The 11,843-nt window shown below is 50.7% G+C and overlaps 1 protein-coding gene across 1 annotated transcript; it reads right to left on the bottom strand.

Annotated features, from left to right (window-relative positions):
• Positions 1–5,063: 5,063 nt before the first annotated feature.
• On the bottom strand, positions 5,064–6,461 carry LOC136470638 (uncharacterized). Its single transcript, XM_066468411.1, has one exon. The coding sequence runs from the start codon at positions 6,459–6,461 to the stop codon at positions 5,064–5,066; it is 1,398 nt and encodes a 465-aa protein (XP_066324508.1).
• Positions 6,462–11,843: the final 5,382 nt, after the last annotated feature.

Here is an 11,843-nt window from a genome sequence, read left to right on the forward strand (position 1 = left end):
GCTCCGGCGGACAGGCTGAGATTGAGATATTGGCCCCGTTTGCGTGCCCTTAAACCTGGCTTGATCCGCTTCTTTTTTTCATCCGGAACAGTATTTTTCTCTCACAAATTCCTCCAAACCATCCAAATTCCTCCAGATGCATACCATCCGAACGGGGCCATTGTCATATTGAGATGTGAGATGTTCCTGCCCTGTCATCCTCCTGTCTAATCATGAAGGGCCTCTTCATTTGAATTTATCTATCGACTTATCAGTTAGAATTTACGATATTTTTTTCTCACAATAAAACAACTTCGATCGACTTATCAGCTGGTTTTAATATCAGTCAAACGTGACCGAAGTCCACATGATGTGCAGTGCAGGGCAGGCTTTTGAGCCTGGAGGGAACGCGTGGAGCCATCGACAGTTGGGCACTGTACTGCTGCCCGACCTTGAGCAATCACAGGGGAATCTCCCTATTCACCCACGCTGTGCATGCAAAGATGCAATCATCACCCCGGTAATTAACAAATACTGTACGTAAGTACTGACAAAACGAGGCATCACGGTAAGAAGTGATGGACGGATGGATCGATGGGCCGACGTGCATTGCACTCGAGAGTCGATCGAGACTGTCGAATGTGGCCATACCAGCATAGCAGAGCACATCTTCGCTGGGACGTATTTGGTTTATAAGTTATAACTTATTAGTCAACGAATAATATTTTTCTCCCACACTAAATCAGCAGTACTTTCAACCACGACTTGGCATGTTTGGTTCCTTAGACCGAATTTTAGTCCCTGTCCAATCGGATGTTTGGACACATGCATGAAGTATTAAATATAGACTAAAAATAACTAATTATACAGATTGCGACTAATTTGCGAGACGAATTTTTTAAGCCTAATTAGTCCACGATTTGATAATGTGGTGCTACAGTAAATATGTGCTAATGATGGTTAATTAGGCATAATAAATTTGACTCGTAAATTAATCTCCATCTATGTAATTAGTTTTATAATTAACTCATGTTTAGTCCTAATTAACATCTGAATGTTCGATGTGACATGGACTAAAATTTAGTCCGTGAAACAAAGACACCCCAAATCAGCCTAAACGAACACAGCGATGGTACGGCCGGCACGGGCCATCCATATATCCTTGGTCCTGCCCCGTGCGTGGCGTGCAGTAACCCCATACCGTGGCCAGGTTTCCGGCGTTCGCGCCGGCCCAATCGCCAGCATCAGACAACTGATCCGTGATGGCCAACCAACCCGGGTCGTGCTGTCAGGTGGGGTCGCTGCGTTGAAAAGTCGCCCGGGCCCCTAGCGCCGCAGCATGAGATACCAGCACAACTGCACAAGGATACTGTTACGAACCAACGAGTTCTTCCGATTGAGACAAGTAGCAGTTGATTGGTAAGGGGGCGAAAGGAGAGCAAGCAAGGAGGAAGGTTCAGAAGAGGGCCGAAGGAACGAGTTGATGGATACAATTTCTGATACCTCTCCCCTCTAACCTATTACACATATATCCGGTCCATATCTCCGATCACCGCTTCACGCCGTCGCCCACTCATCCCCGCTGGTGCGCGTGCTCGGCACCCTTGCTCTACTGGAGCGCCTCAGGTGTGGCCCAACCCCCTGTGCTGTTGCCTCCTCTTCAGAAGCCGGCCCAGGCCCATGTGCTGCTGAAGACTTTGCGTGGGTCCGCATCATGGGCCATGACATCCTCTCCCCCTTGCGCGCCAAGCCGGCTCCAGACGGCGGCGCGAGGAAACTACTGCCGGAGATGGTCCAAGTTCTCCCAAGTAGCTAGCGAAACTGGCAAATGAGACCACTGGATCAGTCCTTGAGAGATGGAACGCGTACCTTTGAGCACTGACCGAACTTGCAAGATCCGCTCAGGAATACTCTAGATCACATCAGCTGAAGGAGGGTGAGCTGTGATAGTTTGCTGTGCACCAACGGACTTCTTCAACTGTGACACATGAAAGACCGGATGCACAGATGAAGAGGCCGGCAATTCCAGCTGATAGGCCATAGTGCCCACCCGTGCAACCACCCGGTATGGTACGAAGTACTTGAAGGCTAACTTCTGATTGGCGCGCTGACCCAATGAAGACTGAATATATGGTTGAAGCTTCACAAACACCCAATCATTAACCTCAAAGTGGCGCTCAGAACGATGTTGATCAGCATACTTCTTCATGCGTTGCTTGGCACGGTTAAGATGCTGTCGAATGACATCAAGCATAAGATCTCTGTCAGCCACCCAGGTATAAGGATGGCAACGGGTATATACCCGTCGGGTATCGCCGGAACGTTCTCTTCCCCGCTACGGAGAATTCATCCCGTCCCCATCCCCATTAACTGTCTCGGGTATAGATTCTTGCCCATCCCCGTACCCGTCGGGTATCCGTTGGGTAACAGATACCCGACGGGTACTGCATACCCGATAAACAAGGACACTTGGGGTCGCAGCTTTGCAATCGGAGACGTTTCTTCTTCACCCAGGTATAAGTGTCGGAGTCTCGGAGATGCCGATGAGAAGGAGCGAGGTTGCGAGGAGGACGAGCAAAGGTGGCAGAGAGACCGAACTGAGGAAGCGAGGGGCACGAGCGCTTGTGAGACAGGCATGCTTGTGCTGCTGGCGGAGATGGTGAGGAAAAATTGAACGAGGGTTCCTAGAACACACAAATTATATATATGACTGTTCAGATTTAGACCAAAATATCTATGTTGAGCTTCTTTGGGCCTAATACTCGCATGACAGCTCAAATAATCGGGTTCCCCAACGGGTAACGGGGACGGGTAAACAGGGAACGTTCCCGTACCCGCTATACCCATCGGGTATGGATTCTTGCCCATTTAGATGCCCGCGGGTAAAGATATGATCCCATCCCCGTCCCCTAATGGATCAAATACCCGTCGGGTATCGGGTATCGGGTCCCTATTGCCATCCTTACCCAGGTAGCCAAATCTGCCACTAGAACCTCCGAGCTTGCAGCAAGACCAAAGTGCCTGGGAACATAACCATACAAAACTTCGAATGGTGAGCGGCTGAGAGCAGAATGCCAATTTGTATTATACCAAAACTCCGTTGGGTCCAGCCACTGCCGCCAATTGCGAGGACAGGCATGAGTGAAACAGCGAAGAAATGTTTCCAGACACTGATTCACCCGCTCAGTCTGACCAACGGACTGTGGGTGGTACACCGTACTCATGCGCAACTCAACACCAGCCAACTTGAATAACTCATGCCAAAAGTTGCTATTAAAGATCTTATCCCGATCTGAGATGATGGCTTGGGGAAGACCATGCAGTTTATACACTTGCGAGACAAATAGCTTAGCAACAGATGCAGCAGTAAATGGATGCTTGAGGGCTAGAAAATGAGAGTACTTGGAGAACAAATCGACCACCACTAAGATGCAGTTGAAGCCGCCGAAAGAAGGAAGCCTTTCGATAAAGTCCATAGAGATGACTGACCAAGCACCCTCAGGAATTGGAAGAGGTTGCAACAGACCTGGAAGTTTGGCTCGGTCTGACTTGGCCTGTTGACAGACAGTGCAAGCCGCTATAAAAGCCTGGATAGCTTATTTCATTCCTTGCCAAGCAAAGAGTTGCTTGAGACGGCGATAAGTAACAGCGACACCGGAATGTCCCCCAATAGCTGTGGAATGCACTGCTACCATCAATTTAGCTTGCAGATCCTTGTGGTGACCCACCCAAACTCGATTGTGATAACGGAGTAAGCCATCCCTCAAAGTGAAACTCGGCACTCCATCAGGTGTAACGGAGAGCTTAGTAAGGAGTTCTTGAGCACGGGCATCCTGTGCATATGATGAAAACATGTCCGCAAGCCACTGTGGTTGACATACTGAAACCGTAGCCAGCTGACCAGAGGAAACATGAGACAAGGCGTCGGCCACTCCATTGTCAACACCCTTGCGATATACAATCTTGTACCGAAGGCCAACCAGTTTAGCAAACACATTCTGTTGCCAAGGAGTGTGCAAGCGTTGCTCGGTGAGTTGCACAAGACTGCGATGATCCGTAACTATCTGGAACTCAGCATGTTGAAGGTAACTGCGCCACTGCTCTAATGCCATTAGAATGGCCATATACTCCTTATCGTAAGTGGACAAACCCCATGAACGAGGGCCCAAAGCTCTGCTCAAATAGGCCAATGGGTGACCACCCTGCATCAGCACTGCTCCAATACCAGTACCACTTGCATCAGTTTCAACAGAAAATGGCTTACTAAAGTCCGGAAGGGCCAGCACGGGAGCTGAGGTAAGTGCCTGTTTGAGAGCCAAAAAGGCCTGCTCCTACAACTCTGTCCAGACAAAAATGGCTCCCTTGCGTAATAGCTCAGTCAAAGGACGCGAGATAATGCTGAAATTCCAGACAAAACGCCTGTAATACCCCGCAAGACCCAAAAAACTACGCAGCTCCTTCACTGTCTAGGGAGACGGCCACTAGAGCACTGCTTGAATCTTCTCCGGGTCAGTGGTAACACCTTCAGCCAAAATGATATGACCAAGATAACGTAACTGGCGCTGAGCAAAGTGACATTTGGACATCTTGACCTGCCACTGATCACGCTGCAGTAATTCGAGCACCTGACGAATGTGCTCTATATGTTCTTCATAAGTATGGCTGAAAATGAGGATATCATCAAAGAACACCAACACACACTTGCGCAAGAGGGACCGAAGAGTGGTATTCATTGCTTTCAAGAAAGTAGCTGGAGCTCTAGTGAGACCGAAGGCCATAACACAAAATTCATAATGGCCCGAATGAGTTTGAAAGGCCGTCTTAAATTCCTCACCAGTTTTCAAATGGATCTGGTGGTATCCAGCAGTGAGATCCAGACAAGAAAACCAAGAAGCATTCGTCAACTCATCCAGTAGCTCCTCAATAATAGGTACCGGATACTTACCTTTGACAGTCAAGGCATTCAACTGTCAGAAATCAACGCAAAAGCGGAAGGTACCATCCTTTTTCTTGACGAGCAACACTAATGAAGAAAAGGGACTATTACTGTGTTGAATGGTTTCGAATTGCAGCATCTCTGAAATCTATCGCTCGATCTCATCCTTGACAGCTGGAGGGTAGCGATACGGATGGACCGAAAATGGACTGGCTCCCGGTAGCAAAGGAATGGTATGATCACAATCACGGGCTGGAGGATAACCTGAAGGAGGGGCAAAGATTGACTGAAATTCAGCTAAGAGTGCTGAGATCTCTGGTGGTACTACTCCAGGATCAGCAACTAAATCATCTGATAACACTGCTGATACCTGCACCACCGAACCTGGTGGCAGAGCTGAAAGAGAACCCTGCAAGAAGCATTGCTGTTGACCTTGTGTAATAAGCAGCCACTTGTGTTGCCAATCAATGTGCATTGGACTATAAGAAGCCAACCAATCCATGCCAACAATGAGGTCATAAGAAGACAGCGGCAACACCTTAGCTGGAGAGACAAAATCATGAGACTGAACATGCCAAACTAGGTTCTCAAATTGATTGGAGCAAAGCAACTGGGAACCATCAGCCACCATGACCTTGAGTGGAGGTGAAAGCACCGACTGACCTTGCAACTGAACAGCAAGAGTAGCACTGACAAAGGTGTGAGTACTGCCAGAATCAATGAGGATGCAAACTGGATGACCCTGAATGTGCCCCATGAACTGAATAGATGTGACAGAAGGTGGACCACCAGAAGCAGCCATAGATATAGCCACACACACTTGAGCTTCCGTAGTTTCAGCTTCCAAGTAGACATCATAGCCATCCTCCCGATAGTCCCCAGAGAAACAGACCTCCCACAGCTCTTGCAAAGCATGCAATTGGATTGCTTCCGGACAGCGATGATCACGGGCCCACTTCTCGCCACACCAGAAACAGAGACCACGAGCGCACCGATAATCACGCAACATAGAGAGCTTGTCATCCATACCACAAGCACGATGCTCTGGAAGCTGATGTGGTGGCACGGGCTTATCTTGATGGTCCAAACGTGGCGGCGGATTCAGCAGCGGCAGAGGTGGACCGCACACCGGAGCCTTTGCAAAGGTAAATGGTTCAGGGCGCCGAAGCTCCTTCGTAAGCACAGGATCCACCAATTCCTCCTGCAACAGAGCAAGGACACAGGTAGTATCCAAATTCTGGGGACGTTGCATATGAACAGCAGCACGAATGTCGACACGCAATCCATCGACAAAACGCATAGCATAGTAAATTGGATCGGATTTATGGCCATAAGCAAGTAACTGATCTACCAACCTAGTGAATTTGTCAATATAGTCTTGGACTGTGGCTGACTGGTGGATGTGAAAGAGTTGACAAACTAGCAGTTCATGCTGATCTTTACCAAAGCAGTTCATGACCAGCTCCTGAAACTGCTCCCATCCCCCTGAATGAACCTGCTCCTCCACCGATTGCAACCAACACGCCACGGCGCCAGACAGGTGCATGGTGGCCACCTTGACCCAACGGTGGCGTGGAACAAAGTACATCTCAAAATAATCTAAGCAACGCCCGAGCCACAACTTTGGGTTGGAACCATCAAATGGGGGAAAATTGATTTTAGGTAGATGAAAATTGCCCCCATCCCCATCCTTATGACCACGATGCCCCTGAGACCCATGTATCCCTCCCGAACCGCCCTGAGTGCCAGCAACGAGAGCCGAACTCGAATAGGATCGATACAGCTTGGGTTTGGAATCGGGATCAGGTGGTATGAACGTACCCTTGACCGGGGATTGAGCATAAGACTCAAATCCCCGGTGACTTGATTCCTCGTGGGGCCCTAACGGGCGGAAGTGAGTCCAGCCAGCGGGAATCCACGCCGGAGACTCCTTGGGATGCTGCAGCACGCCGGTCGGCGCGGCCTACGTGGCGCCGAGGACGGAGCGGCTCACTGACTTGCGCAGCGCTGTCATCTCCTCCCGTAGCAGCTCCACCCTCTCCTCCGTCTTCCTGAAGGCCCCAATCTTCGTGCGCAGTTCCGCCACAGAGGCATCCATCATCGGCTTCCAGGCGTCGAGCACCTTCGCGGCGTCCTCCAAGGAACCGACGCGGGCACCGATGGAGTGCTCGACTGCATCGATGCGATTTGTGAGGTTGGTTTGCACAGACTTGAGCTCATCAAGAATGAGTTTGGTGTTGAGATCCATGGCACCGAGCTGCTTGCGGAATCGGGGGAAATGCTCATGGTCGATTTGGTGGGGCTCCAGGGTGAATCGATTTCCGGTGGTTGACTCCTACACCGAGCGGATCAGCCTCGGCACGGACCTACGGGTTCATCACTCGTTGCCGCAGCACCGAGGACGATCAACCAGCCATCGGGGGTTACGATCTAGATCAAGGCAGAGGAAAATAAAAATCGGTCGAGAATCGAGGGCTCTGAGTACCAATTTGTTACGAACCAACGAGTTCTTCCGATTGAGACAAGTAGCAGTTGATTGGTAAGGGGGCGAAAGGAGAGCAAGCAAGGAGGAAGGTTCAGAAGAGGGCCGAAGGAATGAGTTGATGGATACAATTTCTGATACCTCTCCCCTCTAACCTATTACACATATATCCGGTCCATATATCCGATCACCGCTTCACGCCGTCGCCCACTCATCCCCGTTGGTGCACGTGCTCGGCACCCTTGCTCTGCTGGAGCGCCTCAGGTGTGGCCCAGGCCCCTGTGCTGCTGCCTCCTCTTTAGAAGCCGGCCCAGGCCCATGTGCTGCTGGAGACTTGTGTGGGTCTGCATCATGGGCCGTGACAGATACCATCCTCGATGACAGGTGATCGATCACCGTAGCCTACTGCACATACTAGTACGGTACGGTGTACTACGGGCTACGCAGACCGATGATGCATACAGTAGTTCTCTACAGGAATGTCCAGCAGATGCTACCATCGCCACTGCATCGCTGAGCGAGAATTTGCATTGCAATCTCACCGCAAAACGGATCAATATAACTGCATACAGCGGTGGATTCAGAAAAAAAATTTAAGAGGCTGAACAACAATATCTCCAATTGCTGCTCGATCGTAAGTTTTAGTCATACCTACACTATAGAACTTTGCCTAAAAATTCATAGAGACTCCAGAGTGTTCCACTGCTCCGGTATGAGGGTATGAGTAGGGAGGCCCTGAGTGCATGTGAATTCTTGATGGGGAAAGCCGTAAAAAAGGAGGAGCCTAAATGCTTTCTTCTCGCATAAACGGGGCCGTTGACCCGTGGTCCATTGAGAGTTGAGATCCCATCTGTCGAGCGTGTGCCGAACTGTGCAAGGTGACCTCAGACAACAAGGAATGGGGTTGGAGCAAATTTTGCCCGAAGGCAAGCGGGAATGGAGAAGCTTTTGGCGTGCTAGCGAGCAATGGGATATCGTTACAAATTAAAAGTGAGCGGGGCCGGTCGCCGCCGCTGATTCTTTTTTATGACCTTCCACGTCGGAGTGTGGAAGGGCCTGATCGTGGTGACCACCATTCACGCACTGACCTGCATATACAAATACCAGCTGCAAGAGAGAGGTTACTAGTGTGCTGTTGAAGTCATGTTTCTCCATTGCTAGTGTCCTTTTATCGGTGAGAAAAGTGACCAATAAGTAAATATTTATCGTTTTGTCGTACGTTGTGATCGGATGTGGCCTAGCACTCAATGACACAGGGTTTATACTGGTTCAGGCAACGTGCCCTATGTTCAGTTTGAGTCGATCGGTGACTTTATTCCTGAGCCCAGGTGTTCAAAGTTTGCTATGGGATTACAAACGAGTGGGAATAAGATGGGAGTGTTAGAGGTCCGGTCGGACTCTGGACTGAAGGGCCGAGAGTGACGGGAGCTCCTACGTGCGCTAAGTATTGAAACATATACTCTGTGTATCTTTAGAGTTCTAGAGCCGTGAAGAGTTCGAGTGCTCAGAATGTCTAAAGCTAGCAGAGAGAGTCAGAATCATCCTTGTTAGGAGAGAGCGCATTCCCTTTTATAGATGAAGGAGACGACCTTACAAGTTTGAGAGAGAGAGTGTATGCGCCCTAGTCTTGTTGCCCACACCATCGGGTACAAGACAGTTTATCGGCGCTCACAATACTGTTGACGCCTAGATGCATGTGGTAGGCTCCATCGTGTTCTTCTGGTATGTCAAATGTTGGCGCCTACCATACTGTAGGACAAATATCGGCGCCTACAACACTGTTTGTGTTCTGACATGTCTGCAAGGCTGCAAAGCACCCTTCTAGCATAGCCTGATAGTACTGTCCTGCAGGTGTGCAGAGTACACTCCTCGGTATTGCGGTTTGACTTGAGCGTCTTACCTTATCCGCTTCGCCTGTTTCTTGGATCCTCACCGAGCGGGCGTCCCCGGTTGGTTGTTCCTAGTCGGTTCTGACCGCGCCGGTCGGAGAAGAGCTATAAGCAAAGGTTCGGCGTATTCCCGATCGGAGAAGCGGATCAGAGTCAGAAGCGAGCGTCGTCCCCTCCACAACAGGCCTTTCGGTCAGAAAAGTGGGTCAGAGTCGGAAGCGAGCGTCGTCCCCTCCTTAGCCAGGCCTTCCGATCGGAGACTAGATCGCTCTTTTGGCCTATCGTTAGGTATCTAGGCTGGCCCAGGAGTTGCGCATCGTTTGTAATATCATCTGCTGGGCTGAGATTTTACTGCAAAGCGGGCCCATTAGGGACCTCGGGTTTATGAACCCGACAGGAGCCCCCGAGCCCTTAGGTAATTCGGGTAGAATCGTCTAGGGGATTTTTTATTTTATCAGTGGGTGCGCGCGAGCACACCCGGTGGGTGTAGCCTCTGAGCCCTCGGGCGATTCGGGTAGAATCGTCTGAGGGATTTTTGACTTGCCAGCGGGTGCGCGCGATAGCACCCGGTGGGTGTAGCCCTCGAGCCTGCGTCCAACTGGTGAGTTAGTTGGAGGCTGAGTATCTTGGTACTCTTTCCTAGGGCCGCAGACTCTTGTGTTTCTGTCGGCAGGGGTGTTCGCCCGTGTTTGTCCCGCCCGCGACCTACGCTGCCGGTTGGTTTCCCGACTCAGCGTCGGGTGACCCGAGCCCCTGAGCCCCGTTGGGTTTGGTAGGGGTTGGTATAGTTCCATGCGTTACCCTGTTCGTGATTTCCGCAACCGGAGGGCTGAGCTAACGTCACTTGCCTTGATGGCTCGAGGGACGCGCTCGGTGAGCTCACTAACGGGTGCGTTCGAGTGAAATCTAGGTCCATCATTCGTAATTGGGTCGACATAGCCCTCATGTGGCATTCTACTACTCCTTAACCCGCCTCCTAGCAGATGCCTGTGTCATTCTGGAGATTGACTCAGGTGGCCCACTGGCCTCCCTGGATGGAGATTTTGTGAGCATGGCTCAAGGTTAGGATCGAACGAGAAGGTCGAGATGACCCTGTCTGCTTTTGAGCATACCAGGTGAGGGCTGCTAGAGCTCATCCGCATTTTCTCCCCTAGCTCTATTTGATGTGAGGCGGCCTCAAGCCCTTCGCGGGCCAGCCTTCGAACCCTGGTCGGTCGTTGCTCATGTTAAATGAGGCAACTTCAGCTTCGTGACGCAACACGAAGCGTCGTGATGCATTAATTGCATATGTGATGCTTTGGATGTATGGGATGAATGAATGATTGTATGAATGAATGTGTGAATGTGTGTATGAGAAAGGATGAATGAATGATCATGCATCAGAAAAATAAAATAAGAAGGTTTGGTAAAGTTACCTTGATGACTTGAGTGATGGGTTTGAGAAGCTCTTATCGGATATGTCCGAATGGGATCCATGTCCATCATTCATGACGGAGTCAACGTAACCCACATGGGGCATCCCACTACCCCTTACCTATCTCTCGATAGTCGTCTGAGCCATTCGATCGACTCAGGTAGCCCGTTGGTCTCTCCTCGATGGAGATCCTATCAGTGGGCCCTTCCAAACCATGCTTGGGAAGGCAGAGGGTCATTTGCATGTGATTGCACCTTGTTTTCCTCCGCCTGGGTTGTGGTAGTGGTGTGCCCAACCCAGGCCATGTCCCATTTTAATCGGGTGATGTTTCGTTGGGCATGGTGCATCCCATCAGTCAGGATGCGTCCCATCATATGCCTATTCATATTTAAATAGGGGAAGGGAGAGGGTTTTCATCCTATTCCTTCGCCTTTCTCCATCTGCTGCCTCTCCTCCTTCTTCCTTCTTCCCAAGCGCATTCGTACGCCACGGCATTTTCTGAGAGAGAGAGAGAGAGGTTAAAGCGAGGGAGAGGAGAACTCATAGATCCGTTCATGAGTTTGGAGCACGATGCCAAACTAGAGGCCATCCAATGTAGATGAGGCGGTGCTGGCTGCCTTCGTCGAGAAGGGGCAGTTCCTGCCGAAAGAGGTGGTGCAATGGAGGGCTCCTACGCTAGAGGAGGCTATTCTGTGACCTTAGGCCGACGAGGTTGTCTCCTTCCTTACCTTCCATAAGCGTAGGCTAGGATATCCCATGCACTGGTTCTTGCATGGGCTCCTCAACAAGTAGGGCCTAGAGCTACAACACCTCAATCAGACTGGGGTGTTGCACATTACCAGCTTCGTCACCGTCTGCGAGGCCTTCCTCGGGATGGAGCCGCACGTGGACCTCTTTCGATGAATCTTCACCGGGTGAGCCTTGTCAGAGGGGAAGCCACCCAGGACCGCGCCGGTTGGGGGCTTCACTGTGTAGAAGAAGCCGAGGCTATCGGGCTCCTACCCCGCGTACTCCCTCTGTGACTCCAATCGAGGGTGGCATGGGGAGTGGTTGTACATCAGGAACCCAGCAGAGGCACCGTTCTCACCGTTCATCGGAAGAAGACCGAAGAGGCAAGAGAGCTGGTCGTGGGGGCCCTCTAGT

This window comes from Miscanthus floridulus, chromosome 8, assembly GCF_019320115.1.
Source record: "Miscanthus floridulus cultivar M001 chromosome 8, ASM1932011v1, whole genome shotgun sequence".
Lineage (NCBI taxonomy): Eukaryota > Viridiplantae > Streptophyta > Magnoliopsida > Poales > Poaceae > Miscanthus > Miscanthus floridulus.